The sequence below is a fragment of the Salvelinus namaycush genome, chromosome 25, assembly GCF_016432855.1.
Source record: "Salvelinus namaycush isolate Seneca chromosome 25, SaNama_1.0, whole genome shotgun sequence".
Classification (NCBI taxonomy): Eukaryota; Metazoa; Chordata; class Actinopteri; order Salmoniformes; family Salmonidae; genus Salvelinus; species Salvelinus namaycush.
Genome location: NC_052331.1, coordinates 25848887 through 25872096, shown reverse-complemented (window position 1 = coordinate 25872096; position 23210 = coordinate 25848887). Strand labels below are relative to the sequence as shown.

Sequence of the window (23210 nt, the reverse complement as noted above, 5' to 3'; positions counted from 1 at the left end):
CAAAGACATTACAAATGTCATATTATGTGGAAATAGTTAAAGTACAAAAGGGAAAATAAATAAACATAAATATGGGTTGTATTTTACAATGGTGCTCGTTCTTCACTGGTTGCCCTTTTCTTGTGGCAACAGGTCACAAATCTTGCTTCTGTGATAGCACATTGTGGAATTTCACCCAATAGATATGGGAGTTTATCAAAATTGGGTTTGTTTTCAAATTCTTTGTGTATCTATGTAATCTGAGGGAAATATGTGTCTCTAATATGGTCATACATTTGGCAGGATGTTAATATTGTAATTATTTCACCACTATGGCCTATTTATTGCCTTACCTCCCTTATCCTACCTCATTTGCACACACTGTATATAGACTTTTTCTATTGTATTATTGACTGTACGTTTGTTTATTCCATGTGTAACTCTGTGTTGTTGTTTGTGTCGCACTGCTTTGCTTTATCTTTGCCAGGTCGCAGTTGTAAATGAGAACTTGTTCTCAACTAGCCTACCTGGTTAAATAAAGGTGAAATATATATTTTTAAAGGTTAGGAAGTGCAGCTCAGTTTCCACTTAATTTTGTGGGCAGTGTGCACATAGCCTTTCTTCTCTTGAGCGCCAGGTCTGCCTACAGCGGCCTTTCTCAATAGCAAGGCTATGCTCACTGAGTCTGTACATAGTCAAAGCTTTCCTTCAGTTTTAGTCAGTCACAGTGGTCACGTATTCTGCCATTGCATACTCTTTGTTTAGGGACAAATAGCAGTCTGGTTTGCTCTGTTTTTTTTGTTAATTCTTTCCAGTGTGTCAAGTAATGATCTTTTCTCATGATTTGGTTGGGTCACACTCTCACCTGCAGGGAACCCATCCCAGATCTCCAGCCAGTCGTAGCGACACAGTGCCCCGGGTGGAGGGGTGGTGTCAGGCTCCATGTCGAACATGTCAAAGTCCACCACGATCTCGGACATCTTGGGGGCGATGATCATGAAGGTACAGTCCAGGTTGTTGGGGTACTTGTCAGGGAAGCCTGGCGTCTTTATAACGCCCTTAGACGAGGTGAAGTTTCTAGAACACTCAGGTCCTGATGAGAAGATGGGAAAAAATATGCATTGTATGTTAAACTTTGCATGTCTTTATCCTGTTTTGGTATATACTATGGGTCCATGGCTGTAGTTTTGTGGCTGTATGCTTGTATTAAATGTACTAATGCTGTTATTTATCAGCATAATCACTGTATTTGTCTGTAACCCTAATCATACAGCAGTTGAGGATCTGAAAGCAAGCAATATGTTGCCATAACTACAATGTTGTCACTTGGATTTATATAAACCACTGTTAGCAGGGGTTCATGGGTTCCTGAGTCCATTTACTCCATTATCACTGAGGTGTCCACTGAGCCTGTTCCTATTGGTCACACCTTCAGTGCCACTGGCTGGCTCTGTCTGTGTTTTGACTGGGGGCGCCTGGTATTTACTGACTGCTGCAGTCAGACACAAACACCCTGGGTTGTTTTTGGAGACTTTGTGGCCCGACAAACCCCCCACCCCCACTCCACCTCACTCCAACAAACCCCTCACCCCCACTCCACCTCACCCAACAAACCCCTCACCCCCACTCCACCTCACCCAACAAACCCCTCACCCCCACTCCACCTCACTCCAACAAACCCCTCACTCCCACTCCACCCCACCCAACAAACCCCTCACCCCCACTCCACCTCACCCAACAAACCCCTCACCCCCACTCCACCTCACTCCACCTCACTTCAACAAACCCCTCACCCCCACTCCACCTCACTCCAACAAACCCCTCACCCCCACTCCACCTCACCCAACAAACCCCTCACCCCCACTCCACCTCACTCCAACAAACCCCTCACTCCCACTCCACCCCACCCAACAAACCCCTCACCCCCACTCCACCTCACCCAACAAACCCCTCACCCCCACTCCACCTCACTCCAACAAACCCCTCACCCCCACTTCACCTCACCCAACAAACCCCTCACCCCCACTCCACCTCACTCCAACAAACCCCTCACTCCCACTCCACCCCACCCAACAAACCCCTCACCCCCACTCCACCTCACCCAACAAACCCCTCACCCCCACTCCACCTCACCCCAACAAACCCCTCGCCCCAACAAACCCCTCGCCCCAACAAATCCCTCACCCCAACACACCCCTCACCCCTACCACCTCACCCCAACACACCCCTCCCCCCTACCACCTCCCCCCAACACACCCCTTACCCCTACCACCTCACCCCAACACACCCCTCACCCCTACCACCTCACCCCAACAAACCCCTCACCCCTACCACTGCACCCCAACAAACCGCTCATCACCACTCCACCCCAACAAACCGCTCACCGCCACTCCACCCCAACAAACCGCTCACCGCCACTCCACCCCAACAAACCGCTCACCGCCACTCCACCCCAACAAACCGCTCACCGCCACTCCACCCCAACAAACCGCTCGCCCCACTCCACTCCACCCCAACAAACCGCTCACCCCCACTCCACCCCAACAAACCGCTCACCCCCACTCCACCCCAACAAACCGCTCACCGCCACTCCACCCCAACAAACCGCTCACCCCCACTCCACCCCAACAAACCGCTCACCCCCACTCCACCCCAACAAACCGCTCACCCCCACTCCACCCCAACAAACCGCTCACCCCCACTCCACCCCAACAAACCGCTCACCGCCACTCCACCCCAACAAACCGCTCACCCCCACTCCACCCCAACAAACCGCTCATCACCACTCCACCCCAACAAACCGCTCACCCCCACTCCACCCCAACAAACCGCTCACCCCCACTCCACCCCAACAAACCGCTCACCGCCACTCCACCCCAACAAACCGCTCGCCCCCACTCCACCCCAACAAACCGCTCACCGCCACTCCAACAAACCGCTCGCCCCCACTCCACCCCAACAAACCGCTCACCGCCACTCCAACAAACCGCTCGCCCCCACTCCACCCCAACAAACCGCTCACCGCCACTCCACTCCAACAAACCGCTCGCCCTCACTCCACCCCAACAAACCGCTCACCGCCACTCCACCCCAACTAACCGCTCGCCCTCACTCCACCCCAACAAACCGCTCGCCCCCACTCCACCCCAACAAACCGCTCACCGCCACTCCACCCCAACAAACCGCTCGCCCTCACTCCACCCCAACAAACCGCTCACCCCCACTCCACCCCAACTAACCGCTCACCGCCACTCCACCCCAACAAACCGCTCACCGCCACTCCACCCCAACAAACCGCTCACCGCCACTCCACCCCAACAAACCGCTCACCGCCACTCCACCCCAACTAACCGCTCACCGCCACTCCACCCCAACTAACCGCTCACCGCCACTCCACCCCAACTAACCGCTCACCGCCACTCCACCCCAACAACCGCTCACCGCCACTCCACCCCAACAAACCGCTCACCGCCACTCCACCCCAACAAACCGCTCACCGCCACTCCACCCCAACAAACCGCTCACCGCCACTCCACCCCAACAAACCGCTCACCGCCACTCCACCCCAACTAACCGCTCACCGCCACTCCACCCCAACTAACCGCTCACCGCCACTCCACCCCAACAAACCGCTCACCGCCACTCCACCCCAACAAACCGCTCACCGCCACTCCACCCCAACAAACCCCTCACCCCCACTCCACCTCACCCAACAAACCCCTCACCCCCACTCCACCTCACTCCACCTCACTCCAACAAACCCCTCACCCCCACTTCACCTCACCCAACAAACCCCTCACCCCCACTCCACCTCACCCCAACAAACCCCTCGCCCCAACAAACCCCTCGCCCCAACAAACCCCTCGCCCCAACAAATCCCTCACCCCAACACACCCCTCACCCCTACCACCTCACCCCAACACACCCCTCACCCCTACCACCTCACCCCAACACACCCCTCACCCCTACCACCTCACCCCAACACACCCCTCACCCCTACCACCTCACCCCAACAAACCCCTCACCCCTACCACTGCACCCCAACAAACCGCTCATCACCACTCCACCCCAACAAACCGCTCACCGCCACTCCACCCCAACAAACCGCTCACCGCCACTCCACCCCAACAAACCGCTCACCGCCACTCCACCCCAACAAACCGCTCACCGCCACTCCACCCCAACAAACCGCTCACCGCCACTCCACCCCAACAAACCGCTCGCCCCACTCCACTCCACCCCAACAAACCGCTCACCCCCACTCCACCCCAACAAACCGCTCACCCCCACTCCACCCCAACAAACCGCTCACCGCCACTCCACCCCAACAAACCACTCACCCCCACTCCACCCCAACAAACCGCTCACCCCCACTCCACCCCAACAAACCGCTCACCGCCACTCCACCCCAACAAACCGCTCACCCCCACTCCACCCCAACAAACCGCTCACCGCCACTCCACCCCAACAAACCGCTCACCCCCACTCCACCCCAACAAACCGCTCACCCCCACTCCACCCCAACAAACCGCTCACCGCCACTCCACCCCAACAAACCGCTCACCCCCACTCCACCCCAACAAACCGCTCACCGCCACTCCAACAAACCGCTCGCCCCCACTCCACCCCAACAAACCGCTCACCGCCACTCCAACAAACCGCTCGCCCCCACTCCACCCCAACAAACCGCTCACCGCCACTCCACTCCAACAAACCGCTCGCCCTCACTCCACCCCAACAAACCGCTCACCGCCACTCCACCCCAACTAACCACTCGCCCTCACTCCACCCCAACAAACCGCTCGCCCCCACTCCACCCCAACAAACCGCTCACCGCCACTCCACTCCAACAAACCGCTCGCCCTCACTCCACCCCAACAAACCGCTCACCCCCACTCCACCCCAACTAACCGCTCACCGCCACTCCACCCCAACAAACCGCTCACCGCCACTCCACCCCAACAAACCGCTCACCGCCACTCCACCCCAACAAACCGCTCACCGCCACTCCACCCCAACAAACCGCTCACCGCCACTCCACCCCAACTAACCGCTCACCGCCACTCCACCCCAACTAACCGCTCACCGCCACTCCACCCCAACAAACCGCTCACCGCCACTCCACCCCAACAAACCGCTCACCGCCACTCCACCCCAACAAACCGCTCACCGCCACTCCACCCCAACAAACCGCTCACCGCCACTCCACCCCAACAAACCGCTCACCGCCACTCCACCCCAACTAACCGCTCACCGCCACTCCACCCCAACAAACCGCTCACCCCCACTCCACCCCAACTAACCGCTCACCGCCACTCCACCCCAACAAACCGCTCACCGCCACTCCACCCCAACAAACCGCTCACCCCCACTCCACCCCAACTAACCGCTCACCGCCACTCCACCCCAACAAACCGCTCACCCCACTCCACCCCAACAAACCGCTCACCCCCACTCCACCCCAACAAACCGCTCACCCCCACTCCACCCCAACAAACCGCTCACCCCCACTCCACCCCAACAAACCGCTCACCGCCACTCCACCCCAACAAACCGCTCACCGCCACTCCACCCCAACAAACCGCTCACCGCCACTCCACCCCAACAAACCGCTCACCGCCACTCCACCCCAACAAACCGCTCACCGCCACTCCACCCCAACAAACCGCTCGCCCCACTCCACTCCACCCCAACAAACCGCTCGCCCCACTCCACTCCACCCCAACAAACCGCTCGCCCCACTCCACTCCACCCCAACAAACCGCTCACGGCCACTCCACCCCAACAAACCGCTCACGGCCACTCCACCCCAACAAACCGCTCACCGCCACTCCACCCCAACAAACCGCTCACCCCCACTCCACCCCAACAAACCGCTCGCCCCACTCCACTCCACCCCAACAAACCGCTCGCCCCACTCCACTCCACCCCAACAAACCGCTCATCACCACTCCACCCCAACAAACCGCTCACCCCACTCCACTCCACCCCAACAAACCGCTCACCGCCACTCCACCCCAACAAACCGCTCACCCCCACTCCACCCCAACAAACCGCTCACCCCCACTCCACCCCAACAAACCGCTCACCCCCACTCCACCCCAACAAACCGCTCACCGCCACTCCACCCCAACAAACCGCTCACCCCCACTCCACCCCAACAAACCGCTCACCGCCACTCCACCCCAACAAACCGCTCACCGCCACTCCACTCCACCCCAACAAACCGCTCACCCCCACTCCACCCCAACAAACCGCTCACCCCAACAAACCGCTCACCCCACTCCACTCCACCCCAACAAACCGCTCACCCCCACTCCACCCCAACAAACCGCTCACCGCCACTCCACTCCACCCCAACAAACCGCTCACCCCCACTCCACCCCAACAAACCGCTCACCGCCACTCCACCCCAACAAACCGCTCACCGCCACTCCACCCCAACAAACCGCTCACCCCCACTCCACCCCAACAAACCGCTCACCCCCACTCCACCCCAACAAACCGCTCACCCCCACTCCACCCCAACAAACCGCTCACCGCCACTCCACCCCAACAAACCGCTGTCAAACCGTCACTGTTGCTTGGCATTGTGCACATTTTGGCATTGTACACATTCAAGTTCTACAACTGATGTACAAGACGTTTGACACAACAGAGTTTGTCTGCACAAAGATGCCTATGATGACAGACACAGTTCACCTCAGTCCAAAAGTCAGGGAGTCAGTCGACTGTCATAAAGTGACATGTGCAAGCCCAGGTTACTGTTGTAATGTTGACTGATCTTTGTAGAGAAGATGAGATGACAGACGCACACAGAGTTGATGTGGGTCACTGACCCACAGGAGAGAGATGTGTCTCTCGTGTTGCCGGGCCAGATGTGACCTCTGATACATGAGAGCATGCAACATAAAAGAGAAGAGTAAGGGTTCCGCTCACTTGATGTTCACACAGGTGGCATCATTATATGGGTGACATGATGAATGGCATCAGAGGAGAGGCGGCAGGTTTTGATCTGGCTCAGCTGGTGTGAGAGAGAGTGTGTGTCTGTGAGAGAGAGTGTCTGTGAAAGAGAAAGCGAGAGAGAGAGTGAGAGAGAAAGAGAGAGAGAGAGTCTGTGAGAGAGAAAGAGAGAGAGAGAGAGAGTGTCTGTGAGAGAGAAAGAGAGAGAGTGTCTGTGAGAGAGAAAGAGAGAGAGAGAGAGTGTCTGTGAGAGAGTGTGTGTCAGAGAGAGAGAGAGCGAGTGTGTGTCTGTGAGAGAAAGAGAGAGTCTGTGAGAGAGAGAGAGAGAGAGTGTGTGTGTGTGTGTGTGTGTGTGTGTGTGTGTGTGTGTGTGTGTGTGTGTGTGTGTGTGTGTGTGTGTGTGTGTGTGTGTGTGTGTGTGTGTGTGAGAGAGAGAGAGAGAGAGAGAGAGAGTCTGTGAGAGAGAAAGAGAGTGTCTGTGAGAGAGAAAGAGAGTGTCTGTGAGAGAGAAAGAGAGAGAGAGAGAGAGAGTGTCTGTGAGAGAGTGTGTGTCAGAGAGAGAGAGAGCGAGTGTGTGTCTGTGAGAGAAAGAGAGAGTCTGTGAGAGAGAGAGAGAGAGTGTGTGTGTGTGTGTGTGTGTGTGTGTGTGTGTGTGTGTGTGTGTGTGTGTGTGTGTGTGAGAGAGAGAGAGAGAGAGAGAGAGAGAGAGAGAGAGAGAGAGAGAGAGAGAGAGAGAGAGAGAGAGAGAGAGAGAGAGAGAGAGAGAGAGAGAGAGAGAGAGAGAGAGAGAGAGAGAGAGAGAGAGAGAGAGAGAGAGAGAGAGAGAGAGAGAGAGAGAGAGAGAGAGAGAGAGAGAGAGAGAGAGAGAGAGAGAGAGAGGGTGATCTTGCCTGTACATTGTGTCTATCAACTAACCTCCTGCCAAACTCCACCCACTTGGACGGAAAACTTTCCCTGTCTAAGCCACAGTTTGATGTGGTCCTGGAAAAATGTCCATCTTTCTTAACCACCAGACATGTGTTTTTGGTTTGAGGAATGTCAGTGAAACGATAGTGAGAGGAGAGGCCTAGACAGATATAGTCTCATGGTTCTGTGGAACACCCAGTGTGTATCATTTATAAGACCACTGGTGCGTATTATGTGGTCAATGAGGGGAGGAGCTCTGGATGTGTTCCAATCGTTCTGCATTCCAAATGGCACCCTATTCCCTATTGAGTGCACTTCTTTTGACCGGGGCCTATAGGGCTCAGATCAAAAGTAGTGCACAATGTAGAGAATAGGGTGCCATTTGGGACACAACCACATTCATCAGTCACCGTGACGATACACTATCTTTAACACAAATGGTGCTTGTCTTCATCATGAGAGCAGTTTATGACAATTTCCAGTGTCGCTTTTCTCTCGTCGTAAAGATACCCATAGCCAGAGTCGTAGCTTGGCTTGTCACAGTATATTACACTTCCTAAATGGGAACAGAGCCATAGAGGTTCCATAGAGGGAACAGAGCCATAGAGGGAGCAGAGCCATAGAGGTTCCATAGAGGGAACAGAGCCATAGTGGTTCCATAGAGGGAACAGAGCCATAGAGGTTCCATAGAGGGAACAGAGCCATAGAGGTTCCATAGAGGGAACAGAGCCATAGAGGGAGCAGAGCCATAGAGGTTCCATAGAGGGAACAGAGCCATAGAGGTTCCATAGAGCGAACAGAGCCATAGAGGGAGCAGAGCCATAGAGGTTCCATAGAGGGAACAGAGCCATAGTGGTTCCATAGAGGGAACAGAGCCATAGAGGGAACAGAGCCATAGAGGGCGCAGAGCCATAGAGGGAGCAGAGCCATAGAGGGAACAGAGCCATAGAGGTTCCATAGAGGGAACAGAGCCATAATGGTTCCATAGAGGGGACAGAGCCATAGAGGGAGCAGAGCCATAGAGGGAACAGAGCCATAGAGGTTCCATAGAGGGAACAGAGCCATAGAGGTTCCATAGAGGGAACAGAGCCATAGAGGTTCCATAGAGCGAACAGAGCCATAGAGGGAGCAGAGCCATAGAGGTTCCATAGAGCGAACAGAGCCATAGAGGGAACAGAGCCATAGAGGTTCCATAGAGGGAACAGAGCCATAGAGGGAACAGAGCCATAGAGGTTCCATAGAGCGAACAGAGCCATAGAGGGAGCAGAGCCATAGAGGTTCCATAGAGCGAACAGAGCCATAGAGGTTCCATAGAGCGAACAGAGCCATAGAGGTTCCATAGAGGGAACAGAGCCATAGAGGGAACAGAGCCATAGAGGTTCCATAGAGTGAACAGAGCCATAGAGGGAACAGAGCCATAGAGGTTCCATAGAGTGAACAGAGCCATAGAGGGAGCAGAGCCATAGAGGTTCCATAGAGCGAACAGAGCCATAGAGGTTCCATAGAGCGAACAGAGCCATAGAGGGAGCAGAGCCATAGAGGGAGCAGAGCCATAGAGGGAGCAGAGCCATAGAGGGACAGAGCCATAGAGGGACAGAGCCATAGAGGGACAGAGCCATAGAGGGAGCAGAGCCATAGAGGTTCCATAGAGCGAACAGAGCCGTAGAGGGAGCAGAGCCATAGAGGGAGCAGAGCCATAGAGGTTCCATAGAGGGAACAGAGCCATAGAGGTTCCATAGAGGGAACAGAGACATAGAGGTTCCATAGAGGGAACAGAGCCGTAGAGGGAGCAGAGCCATAGAGGGAGCAGAGCCATAGAGGTTCCATAGAGGGAACAGAGCCATAGAGGTTCCATAGAGGGAGCAGAGCCGTAGAGGGAGCAGAGCCATAGAGGGAGCAGAGCCATAGAGGTTTCATAGAGGGAACAGAGACATAGAGGTTCCATAGAGGGCACAGAGCCATAGAGGACGCAGAGCCATAGAGGTTCCATAGAGAGAACAGAGCCATAGTGGTTCCATAGAGAGAACAGAGCCATAGAGGGCGCAGAGCCATAGAAGGAACAGAACCATAGAGGGAGCAGAGCCATAGAGGTTCCATAGAGGGAACAGAGCCGTAGAAGGAGCAGAGCCGTAGAGGTTCCATAGAGGGAACAGAGCCATAGAGGGAACAGAGCCGTAGAGGGAGCAGAGCCATAGAGGTTCCATAGAGGGAACAGAGCCATAGAGGGCGCAGAGCCATAGAGGTTCCATAGAGAGAACAGAGCCATAGAGGTTCCATAGAGAGAACAGAGCCATAGAGGGCGCAGAGCCATAGAAGGAACAGAACCATAGAGGGAGCAGAGCCATAGAGGTTCCATAGAGGGAACAGAGCCGTAGAAGGAGCAGAGCCGTAGAGGTTCCATAGAGGGAACAGAGCCATAGAGGGAACAGAGCCGTAGAGGGAGCAGAGCCATAGAGGTTCCATAGAGGGAACAGAGCCGTAGAAGGAGCAGAGCCGTAGAGGTTCCATAGAGGGAACAGAGCCGTAGAGGGAGCAGAGCCATAGAGGTTCCATAGAGGGAACAGAGCCGTAGAGGTTCCATAGAGGGAACAGAGCCGTAGAGGGAGCAGAGCCATAGAGGTTCCATAGAGGGAACAGAGCCGTAGAGGGAGCAGAGCCATAGAGGTTCCATAGAGGGAACAGAGCCGTAGAGGGAGCAGAGCCATAGAGGTTCCATAGAGGGAACAGAGCCGTAGAGGGAGCAGAGCGGTAGAGGGAGCAGAGCCGTAGAGGGAGCAGAGCGGTAGATGGAACAGAGCCGTAGAGGGAGAAGAGCTGTAGAGGGAGAAGAGCTGTAGAGGGAGGAGAGGCCAATGCAGGCGCAATTTTTAAGTCATACATATGGTAGGTAGCCTCGAGGTTAGAGTGTTGGGCCAGTAACCGAATGGTCGCTGGTTCAAATACAGGAGCCGACAAGGTGAAAAATCTGTTGCTGTGTCCTTGAGCATGGCACTTAATCCTAATTCCTCCAGGGGTGCTGGACAATGGTGATCCTGGCTGTGACCCCACTCCCTGTGGGTGTCTCAGGGGGACTTACACACGTGTGTAACAGTACAAATGATTATTTCTTACATGCGTCCCAAATCGTTCCCTCTATAGTGCACTACTTTTGACTACAACTTTTTTAAAACAGTGCATTATATAGGGAATAGGGTGCCATTCGGGGTGCACTCTTGGTTAAGAGGACCTACATTCGTCTCTCTAACACCCCCCCCCCCCCCCCCCCCCCCCCCGTCCTAGATTCAGATTCAGCCTATCTTTGTAAGAGCATTCATCTAATGTGCAGGTCACCCCTGAGCCTCCAAGGATAAACTGTCCATTAACTAAATGAGCCTGGGGCTACCGCACCTGTGTCTCCCTCCCTCTGTGTCTCCCTCTGTGTCTCCCTCTGTGTCTCCCTCTGTGTCTCCCTCTGTGTCTCTCTCTGTGTCTCTCTCTGTGTCTCTCTCTGTGTCTCTCTCTGTGTCTCTCTCTGTGTCTCTCTCTGTGTCTCTCTCTCTCTCTCACTGGGGTCTCCTGCACCTGTCTGGTACCCTCCCTCCCTCCCTCCCTCTGTCTCTCTCTCTGTATCTCTCTCTCTCTCACTGGGGTCTCCTGCACCTGTCTGGTACCCTCCCTCCCTCCCTCCCTCCGTCCGTCCGTCCGTCCGTCCGTCCGTCCGTCCGTCCGTCCGTCCGTCCGTCCGTCCGTCCGTCCGTCTTTGTCTCTCTCTCTGTGTCTCTGTCTCTCACTGGGGCCCTGTCCTCACTGGCTGCTCCAGTGGAAAATTCCCAGCTTCTCCCACTAGCACTTCTAGAGCCAAAAGGCAGCAGGACCAAATCAGCAGGAAGACTTAGCAACAACAGGAAACCTGCTCCTACTGCATCCATCCCCATTCTCTAACAACCACAAGCACCAGGCGTGGACGGGAGAGATACAGGCAGAGACTCAGATAGCGTGGTAATGGGTTCCAAGCAGTGATGACCGATAGAGGAAGAAATCAGAGGATGGGCTCATTGTCATGACTGGAATGGAATGAATGGAAAGGTATCAAACACATGGTTCCCGTGTGTTGGATGTGTTTGATACCTTTCCATTCCATTCCAGCCATTACAATGAACCTGGCCACCATTGGTTCCAAGAGTAGTAGAGAGGGGTCTTTTCAGGAGAGTCCGTGTGTGTTGGACCTTCCTTATCAGATCTGTCATGATTGGCTCTCAGTCAGTTGGATAGAGAGACTGGCCGGGCTAATAGGGATTGGATAAAGGACATGGGAATGGGGTTCCTTCCTTTAAAGGCTGATATGAATGTTTACAGTACTCTCCCTGTCCTGCATCCTGCCCCCCGAGGGCCATTCAGAGAGCAGGGGGACTCTGGGTCCCTGGGTTCATTTGGCTTCAACAAGGGTGACCTACAGTACTGACGCTAGTTGTATAGGAAAGGATGAAGTAGCTTTAACTTTAGCTTGTAAGACCTTGAACAAAAGATTTAGCCTCTTAGCTGCGAATCCTAACTGTCCCTTAGTCTCCCATTGCCGTCAATGCATGACTAAGTGAAAATTCCTCTTAGGTGGAAGTTAGGATTCACCCTTGTCTGTATTTGAACAGAGTGAAACAAGTAATAACACATAATAGTAAGAAATACTTTAGAAACGGTTCAACACCGGATCCAAAGAGGCTGACCTGTCTTGAAGACCTCGTAGCGCACTGAGAATCCAGCCCCGGGTGACTCGTAGTCGGACACAAACTTGATTAGGAGCTGGCTGCCGCTGGAGATGATGGGGGAGGGGGCTATCTTCCCACAGAACTTCCCCAGGGTCGGAGCCTGCTCATCCCCACCGTTAAACACCTCCACATAGTCATACCTGAGGACACAGAGAGGGGAGTAAGAATTACTTATTGTACAACACTGCTGCAGTAGCTAAACAATAGGTAAACAATAGGTAAACAGTAGCTAAACAATAGTGAAATAGATCATTATTTTGGTTTGGAGGTTTGACCACAGCACTGGGCCTCAACCTACTGCAATTAAGGAAAATACATGTTCATAGAGTGGTATGGTGAGCATGGCTGCGTCATGCTCATAACATGATGCAGCCACCACCATGCTTGAAAATATGAAGTTGTACTCAGGGATGTGTTGTGTGGATTTGCCCCGAAACATAACACTTAGTATTCAGGACATGTGTTAATAATAATAATAATAATAATTCTTTGCAGTTTTACTTTAGTGCCATATTGCAAACATGATGCATGTTTTGGAATATTTGTATTCTGTATAGGCTTCCTTCTTTTCACTCTGTCATTTAGATTAATATTGTGGAGTAACTACAATGTTGTTGATCCATCCTCAGTTTTCTCCTATCACAGCCATTAAACTCTGTAGCTGTTTTAAAGTCACCATTGGCCTAATAGTGAAATCCCTGAGCGGTTTCCTTCCTCTCTGGCAACTGAGATAGGAAGGGTGCCTGTATCTTTGTAGGAACTGGGTGTATTGATACACCATCCAAAGTGTAATTAATAACTTCACCATGCTCAAAGGGATATTTAATGCCTTCTTTTTATTTTATTTTTTACCCATCTACCAATAGGTGCTCTTCTTTGCAAGGTATTGGAAAACCTCCCTGGTCTTTGTGGTTGAATCTGTGTTTGAAATTCACTGCTCGATTGAGGGACCTTACAAATACTTTGATGAAGTTATTTTGGCTTGCCATAACAAAGGGGTCGAATACTTATTAACTAAAGACATTTCAGCTTTTCATTTTTTTAAATTAATTTGTAAAAAATTCTAAAAACCAAATTCCACTTTGACGTTTTGGGGTATTGTGTGAAGGACAGTGAAACAAAATCTCAATTTAATCAATTTTCAATTCAGGCTGTAACACAACAAAATGTGGAAAAAGTCCAAGGGTGTGAATATTTTCTGAAGGCACTGTAGGTAATAGGGTGCCATTTGGGACATATCCTAGGCTTTACACACAGCTACTTCATCAGTTTGCCCAGGAGTTTGATTCTCAGGCACCCCTCTCTCTCTCTGTGTGTGTGTGTGTGTGTGTGTGTGTGTGTGTGTGTGTGTGTGTGTGTGTGTGTGTGTGTGTGTGTGTGTGTGTGTGTGTGTGTGTGTGTGTGTGTGTGTGTGTGTGTGTGTGTGTGTGTGTGTAATTGGGTTCTCCGCTGAGCTCTCTGGGTTTGGGTTTCTTTGTTTAAATCAGACAGCTAACACATTTATTAATTTTAGTTATTTAACCTTTTTTCTTTTTTTTACCAGGTAGGTGAATTAAGAACAAATTCTTATTTCCAATGACAGCCTGGACATGTGGACCAATAGTATCTACTCTAACCACATGAACTCTTAATGTGAACACATTAACAGTTCAGCATTTTATGAATCCTGTATAGTTGTCTCTTCCCAATCCCATGACTGCTGTGTCTAAGCAGGCTTGATGATGACGACAGCTGTCTCTGTTCCACTCTCAAAAAAAGTTCCCATCCTCGGGTGGATTAAAGAACACCAATAAAGGGTTCCACCTCTCCACTTTTTGCATGGCTGCCTATATGTAGCCTGGCTGCCTGTATGTAGCCTAGCTGCCTGTATGTAGCCTGGCTGCCTGTATGTAGCCTGGCTGTCTGTATGTAGCCTGGCTGCCTGTATGTAGCCTGGATGCCTCCATATAGCCTAACTGTCACACTCACATACTTGCACACACACATATAATCAAACATGTTTTTTTCTTGTATACTGAGTACATCATGTACAATTATAATGAATATGCTTTGTTTAACTGATTGAACAAACAATTTAAAAAATGTTGTACTTATATTTCTGGTGTGGTTTTCATATAAGCCCTTTTGGGCTTCCAACCTCACCAGCACACCGTTTTTACCCGTGTTTTTAATCTGTACTGTTATGCCTTTCACTTCTTTTATTCGGTGCGAATAAATAAAGCTTACAAAAAATCTGTGGGAAAAATGGGGTTGGCCCAATTGAACTGCTAAAGGAGTGGGGGTGGGAGGAGAGGGAAAAATGGGGTTGGCACAACTGAACTGCTAAAGGAGTGGGGGTGGGAGGAGAGGGAAAAATGGGGTTGGCCCAATTGAACTGCTAAAGGAGTGGGGGTGGGAGGAGAGGGAAAAATGGGGTTGGCCCAATTGAACTGCTAAAGGAGTGGGGGTGGGAGGAGAGGGAAAAATGGGGTTGGCCCAATTGAACTGCTAAAGGAGTGGGGGTGGGAGGAGAGGGAAAAATGGGGTTGGCCCAATTGAACTGCTAAAGGAGTGGGGGTGGGAGGAGAGGGAAAGAAAACCCATTTGTTTCTGTCTGCACCAGCAGGGAGGCACAATGTTACATTCTGTTCTAAGACACACCATTTGTAGGGTTGCATCTAATTTTAGGGCCGGGGAGTGACAGAGTGAGTTTGTCCTGTGAGTGTCTCTCTTGTCTATACCAACGATGTTAGTTAGACTGTTAGCTAGGCTGTGAGAACCATGAACTCACTCCCTGTACATTTGTAGGTCATATCAAGACTCATCATCACACCCACATTCAGTACATCACATGTTGAACCCAGAACGAAGGAGAGCTCGGTTTATTGTTTTGAAAGTCTCTGGAAAAGTATTCTATGAAAGAATGTCTGGTTATTAGCTAGCTGCAGTGCCTTCAGAAAGTAGTCATATCCCTTGACTTACAGCCTGAATTCAAAATGAATTAAATAGATTCTTTTCTCACCTGTCTGCACACAATACCCCATAATGACAAAGTGAAAACATGTTTTTAGAAATGTTTGCAAATGTATTGAAAATGAAATACAGTATCTCATTTCCATAAGTATTCACACCCCTGAGTCAATACATATTAGAATCACCTTTGGCAGCAATTACAGCTATGAGTCTTTCTGGGTTTGTCTCTAAAAGCTTTGCACACCTGGATTGTACAATATTTGCACATTATTATTTTCGAAAATCTTCAAGCTCTGTCAAATTGGTTGTTGATCAATGCTAGGCAACCATTTTCAAGTCTTGCCCTAGATTTTCAAGCAGATTTAACTGTAACTCAGCCACTCAGGAACATTCACTGTCTTCTTGGTAAGCAACTCCAGTGTAGATTTGGCCTTGTGTTTTAGGTTATTGCCCTGCTGAAAGGTTAATTAATCTTCCAGTGTCTGGTGGAAATCAAACTGAACCAGGTTTTCCTCTAGGATTTTGCCTGTGCTTACAGTAGTTCCATTCCGTTTCTTTTTTTTTATCCTGAAAAACTCCCCTTAATGATTTATCCTGAAAAACTCCATAATGATTACAAGCATACCCGTAACATGATGCAGCCACCCATATGCTTGAAAATATGGAGCATGGTACTCAGTAATTTGTTGTTTTGGATTTGCCCCAAACATAACCCTTTGTATTCAGGACATGTGTTGTAATATTTTTATTGTGTACAGGCTTATTTCTTTTCCCTGTGTCAGTTAGGTTAGTATTGTGGAGTAACTACAATGTTGTTGATCCATCCTCAATTTTCTCCTATCACAGCCATTAAACTCTAACTGTTTTAAAGTCACCATTAGCCTCATGGTGAATTCCCTGAGTGGATTTCTTCCTCTCTGGCAACTGATAATGGATAATATGTCTGCAAAGCTTGATAATGTGTGTGATGTTAACAGAGAGCTCTATTTTCTGGGTGACTTGACTGGTTAGCAACTAGCTGTCCTCTCAAGAGGAAGCTTCTAACTGTGACTAATGCCTGTAATATGACCCAGGTTATTACTCAACCAACTAGAGTGCATTCCAATAGTGTTGGATCTTTGGCATCCACTTGTATTGATCATATTAATCAGTAGTTAATCATATTGAAAGTCAGTAGCAAAATAGCATTGTATTTGGTCAAACACAATCCTCTCCATCAGTTTACTAAGAACAGTTTATTAAGAATGGGCAGTAAACTGAAAGGATGCTTTACTATTTTTAGGCAGTGAAATTACCTTCGCTTCCTTCAATGCCTGTGGACACAGTCCTTTAGGCTTTGGTTAAAGCTGCAATAAGTCACTTTTTGGGCGACCCGACCAAATTCTCATAGAAATGTGTGGTATGTCTGACTGATGAGACACTACTCTGCCCTAAGGCAGGACCCAGCTGAGACAGAGTGTGTTCGTCTGTCGACAGTTTCCAGTTTTCAGCCTGTTCGACACTGCAGGCTGGATTAACCCTGAGTGTGGCTAGGTCAGTGGAATAACTAATGCCTTAACTTCTCCCAGTGAGAGGAGAGGATGGAGGGAGGCTGCTAGCCTAGCAGGCACACTGAGTCATTCCCAGTGTGTGTGTGATTTCCTTGCAACTATGTGTGCGTGAGGGTGGCTAAATTAAAGAAAAGCTGGGCCTGTAAACATTCCCATGATGCCTTTCAGATGATGGAAGATGGATTGAACGCAGTTGTTAGAAGGGAGGGTAACACAACTAGCATACGACTATAAAGGTGTTAGACTAGCACGTTGAGTTGTTAGGAAAATCCTTACTGTGGACCAGAGGGCTACTATGGTTTCAAGCCCCAGATGGACTTGCTACTGTAGTGTGTTGATGTGTATGTGTATGAATATGTGTATGCGTGTGTGTGTGTGTGTGTGTTTGTGCAAAGCACTTACCAGACCATCCTCACAAGAGGGCATGAATAACCTAACCAGCGATTCTACTGGACAATATGAGGGCAGTTAGGCTATGTTCTGTAGCTGTAGTCTAAGTTTCTACTTAACAAGGGCGAGAGGAAAGAGTTTCAGTTGGTTAATAGGGCTGTCTCAGTGAGCAATGAAAGCCCCAAGTGTGTAGCCATCTGCATACTCTCTCCCCATGGCACTGCTTTTACAAGTCAATCTAAGGGGGGCATGATGCACAGGAATAAAATGCCATACATACATAACATCACTGTAAGCTAGGCACTAGTGCTTTACTAGAGGGCACTTCAAATGCTTCCCACAGGTCACATAAAGCCTGCTGTGAACAGAATTAATAGATTTTATAATGCAGAGTGTTCATTTAAGCATTGGAAACATATTTATGCCTTAAGCTGTCTGTGACCAATAAACTGCAGTCAGGTGGGAAGATTGTCGTCATAATTACTGTTTGGAGTGATTGATGTTATTGTTTGATTGCGAGGATCTCTTGCCTGATGTGTCAATTACTCCGTGTTTGCATAGTTGACTATGAGCTAAACAAGGCACATTGGCAGAGGATAATAGACAGACTCCCTTAAGGACACGACATGGCATAGCGAATGTCAGCCGCACACAGTAGATCACATGCTGGGTGTCGGAGAACAATGTACCATCATTACCTCTTTAACAACAGAATGTGTCCAGAAACAGTGAAAGACTATTAATGAGCACAACATAAACAAATAGCTGTCTGTTCTGACATTGAACAAATAAATACAGTAAAATCGAACCTATGGGGCCAACCACATAAAATGTGTCACTATCTTTTCCCCATGCCTCAGTCAGCGTACCCCTTAGGTTTAACACACATTTAAAGGGTGTTCCCAAGTCTAAATCCTGAGAAAGGAGACTCATATACCTGGGAGAGGTAAGAGGAAAAGGGCCCTTGCTCAAAAGTAGTGCACTATATATAGGGAATACTTTATATTTATCCTGGACAGACAGACAGACAGGGAGGAGAGGAACAAGCTGTTACTTTTACTCTGAAAGGAAAGCACTGTTATCTAATGGGGCTTACTAGTCTTTCTGATTGCAGCCGGCTGGCCACAAACACCTCTGGTTTCAGCCTTGTAGTGTCTGACACACCCCGAGATGGAAACATGAACATGGTGACTGGAGTCCTCATGATGACTGGTGATCAAGGCTTTTTTTCATCCATATTATAGCACAACAACAACGCAGTTATCTAGACATTCATGCTTGTCCTGGCAGATCATTTTAATGCTTGTCCTGGCAGATCATTTTAATGCTTGTCCTGGCAGATCATTTTAATGCTTGTCCTGGCAGATCATTTTAATGCTTGACCTGGCAGATCATTTTAATGCTTGTCCTGGCAGATCATTTTAATGCTTGTCCTGGCAGATCATTTTAATGCTTGTCCTGGCAGATCATTTTAATGCTTGTCCTGGCAGATAATTTTAATGCTTGTCCTGGCAGATCATTTTAATGCTTGACCTGGCAGATCATTTTAATGCTTGTCCTGGCAGATCATTTTAATGCTTGTCCTGGCAGATCATTTTAATGCTTGTCCTGGCAGATCATTTTAATGCTTGTCCTGGCAGATCATTTTAATGCTTGTCCTGGCAGATCATTTTAATGCTTGTCCTGGCAGATCATTTTAATGCTTGTCCTGGCGATCATTATGAAGATGCCAATAATATATTTTTACACCATCCACATGGTCAGCCAGCCAGCCAGCCATACAGCAGTAACTCTTATTTTTAGACTGCAGCTGTACTCCAGTCCACTGCTTATTGTGTTTAGATACAGGAGGAAGGCCAGATATATACATAACCATCTGTGGTGATAGATAGTCCTATAGCCCTTCCTAAATACAAGCGGTTGAGTTTTTTATTTATTTTATTTATTTCACCTTTATTTAACCAGGTAGGCCAGTTGAGAACAAATTCTCATTTACAACTGCGACCTGGCCAAGATAAAGCAAAGCAGTGCGACACAAACAACAACACAAAGTTACACATTGGATAAACAAATGTACAGTCAATAACACAATAGAAAAGTCCATATACAGTGTGTGCAAATGAGGTAAGATTAGGGAGGTAAGGCAATAAATAGGCCATAGTGGCAAAATAATTACAATTTAGCAATTAAACACTGGAGTGATAGATGTGCAGAAGATGAATGTGCAAGTAGAGATACTGGGGTGCAAAGGAGCAAAAAACATAAATAACAATATGGGGATGAGGTAGTTGGATGGGCAATTTACAGATGGGCTATGTACAGGTGCAATGATCTGTAACCTGCTCTGACAGCTGATGTTTAAAGTTAGTGAGGGAGATATGAGTCTCCAGCTTCAGTGATTTTTGCAATTTGTTCCCGTTATTGGCAGCAGAGAACTGGAAGGAAAGGGGGCCAAAGGAGGAATTGGCTTTGGGGGTGACCAGTGAAATATACCTGCTGGAGCGCGTGCTACGGGTGGGTGCTGCTATGGTGACCAGTGAGCTGAGATAAGGCGGGGCTTTACCTAGCAAAGACTTATAGATGACCTGAAGCCAGTGGGATTGGCGACGAATATGAAGCGAGGGCCAGCCAACGAGAGCATAGAGGTCGCAGTGGTGGGTAGTATATGGGGCTTTGGTGACAAAACGGATGGCACTGTGATAGACTGCATCCAATTTGCTGAGTAGAGTGTTGGAGGTAATTTTGTAAATGACATCGCCGAAGTCAAGGATCGGTAGGATAGTCAGTTTTACAAGGGTATGTTTGGCAGAATGAGTGAAGGATGCTTTGTTGTGAAATAGGAAGCCGATTCTAGATTTAATTTTGGATTGGAGATGCTTAATGTGAGTCTGGAAGGAGAGTTTACAGTCTAACCAGACACCTAGGTATTTGTAGTTGTCCACATATTCTTAGTCAGAAACGTCCAGAGTAGTGATGCTGGACGGGCGGGCAGGTGCGGGCAGCGATTGGTTGAAGAGCATGCATTTAGTTTTACTTGCATTTAAGAGCAGTTGGAGGCCACGGAAGGAGAGTTGTATGGCATTGAAGCTCGTCTGCAGGTTAGTTAACCAAAGAATAGTGACCAAAGAATAGCCAGAAGTATACAGAATGGTGTCGTCTGCGTAGAGGTGGATCAGAGAATCACCAGCAGCAAGAGCGACATCATTGATGTATACAGAGAAAAGAGTGGCCGGGGGGACTGGCCAAATGGCACCCTATTCACTATACAGTATAGTTCACTACTTATGACCAGGGTCTATAAGGCTTATAGCACTACAGATGTCCTATCTTAATTTGACCAGTTTCTCACAGCAGGAAAATAAAGCTGCATCAACAGGAAATGAATATGTGGATTATAATATATATTTGTGTAGGGTTTTTACATGTTTAGTTAGCATAAACCAAGTCTGACATTTTAAAGTGGAAATTACAAACTTTAGAAGCCTTTTTAAACCTTGAATACACTAAAAGAATCTGTGACAAGCGAGTGATCAAATTAAGATAGTATATCTGTATATAAGGAATAGGGTTCCATTTGGGATGCAGGTCTGATCTCTAACTTTTCCACAGCCGTATCGAGAATGAGTCTCAGCAGTCAAGAATCAAAGACGTCTGCTGTCCTCTCCTATAAACAATGCTGCTTTATGAGTTCAGACAGACTGGGGGGTCAGCCTGAGGGCCTGTTCTTGTGTTGGGAGCAGATACAAGGCATTCCTCCATGCCACTCGTGATAGAGAGTTATTATCCACCAGGGTCCCTGCTGTTGGTGGGCGGCTAACCCTAACCCTGGCTCCAGAGGATGGGCTTCCTGTCTGTCTGACTCTGGATGAGTCTCAAATGGCACCCTATTCCGTATAGATTTCACTACTTTTGACCAGAGCCCTATGGGCCCTAGTCAAAAGTAGTGCACTAAAAATGGAATAGGGTGCCATTTGAGACACCCACTGCATTGCTGAAGTGATATAGACCATCGGCTCATCCTCTCATCCTGAGGACACTAACTGGGTGACCGTCGGACTCCCCTTTGACCCCTTAAGGGACCCTGACCCCAGCGGTAAGAGGTCTCCCTGCATCTCTATGTTTTTTTCTGTCCACTATGAAATCACTTGAAGCTACAATGACATGATCCAAACAGAGTAAAAAGGCACTATTTTTAACTGGTTAGTTCATTGAGTTTGTTGTTCAGTGTCTCATGATTGTTGTTGGCACAGACACACACACACACACACATCGCCATGGTAATAGAACAATATTACTATTCACAGTGAACTCTGGAGAAACCCACTGTCAAGGGGGACAGACTGTGTACATGCTGTAGACAGCAGACCTGTGTTCAAACACTATTTGAAATCTTTCAATTACCTTGAACATTTGCTTTAGCCTGCCTGGAGTGCCAGATGAGCTGGGTTTGCAGTTTTGCTAAGTATTTGAAATGATTTCAAATAATCCTTAAACCCAGGTCTGGTACACAGTTCTTGTGACTCGTGACGCATTTCCTAAGTCCTGAAGACATCTGGAAGGGGGTGCTTTCTGTCCACAGAGGAATAGCAGCTGTGAGATTGCAGCACCGCTCTGAATCTGAGTTTTGTCTTAACTCTCTCCTCATTAATCTGCTCGTTAGGCTGTAATCTGACATGTGTTTTCATTAGGCTGTGCAAAACTTCAGCCTGCTCATGAGTAGGGAGGCAGAGGGCCTCCGGATGCTCTGATTACTGAAGTGCACTTTAGACTGAAGATGACTGAAGAGCACATTTTAGACCCATTGCCTGAGTGTGTCGGTTAACAAAACACACAAAGTTTTTGTCCCAAATGGCATCCTACCCATCAAAGGTAGTGCACCCTATATAGTGCATTACCCATCAAAGGTAGTGCACCCTATAGGGAACATGGTGCCTTTTGGGATGCAGACACAATGTTTCGTCTGGCGTAAGCCAAGTGGTGAGTGACAACATTTATTTGGGAAAACGCATCCAAACAATCATGACAACGGTCTTGAGAAATGAAAAGTCATACAATTGCACAAAAGCATGATTACAGTACAGATAATACCTATTTATATACTGTGTGTACAAAACATTTAGAACACCTGCTCTTTCCATGACAGACTGACCAGGTGAATACAGGTGAAAGCTATGATCCCTTATTGATGTCACTTGTTCAATCCACTTCAATCAGTGTAGCTGAAGGGGAGAAGACAGGTTAAAGAAGAAAACCTTGAGACAATTGAGACATGGATTGTGTATGTGTGCCATTAATTAGAGGGTGAATGGGCAAGACTTAAGTGCCTTTGAACGGGGTACGGTAGTAGGTGCCAGGCGCACCGGTTTCTGTCAATACTGCTTGGTTTTTCACGCTCAACAGTTTCCCGTTGTATCAAGAATGGTCCACCAGCCAAAGGACATCCATCCAACTTGACACAACTGTGGGAAGCATTGGAGTCAACATGGGCCAGCATCCCTGTGGAACACCATGCCCCTAATTGGGGCTGTTCTGTTATGTTTATGTAAGTGGCTCCAATGATGTGGCTATTCAGTGTAAGCCAGTCATAAGGTAAAAAAATGGGTCAACTGCAGTGCCACTGTACCGGGAGTAAAAAATGCTTGGTGTCCATGGTGTACACTTTGCACCAATACAGAGAGAGAGATCGAGAGAGAGACAGAGAGACAGCGAGAGAGAGACACACACAGAG

The 23210-nt window shown here is 49.0% G+C and overlaps 1 protein-coding gene across 2 annotated transcripts in view; it reads right to left on the bottom strand.

The window, feature by feature from the left end:
* Positions 1 to 23210, bottom strand: part of LOC120020399 (neuropilin-1a-like) — a 76515-nt gene that overhangs the window by 44875 nt on the left and 8430 nt on the right. For both annotated transcript variants that reach the window (XM_038964029.1, XM_038964028.1), the window contains exons 3-4: positions 12549 to 12730; positions 845 to 1072 (exon numbers count right to left, since the gene is read on the bottom strand). In XM_038964029.1, the coding sequence (XP_038819957.1) occupies positions 845 to 1072; positions 12549 to 12730 (410 nt within the window). The remainder of the gene's footprint in view (positions 1 to 844; positions 1073 to 12548; positions 12731 to 23210) is intronic.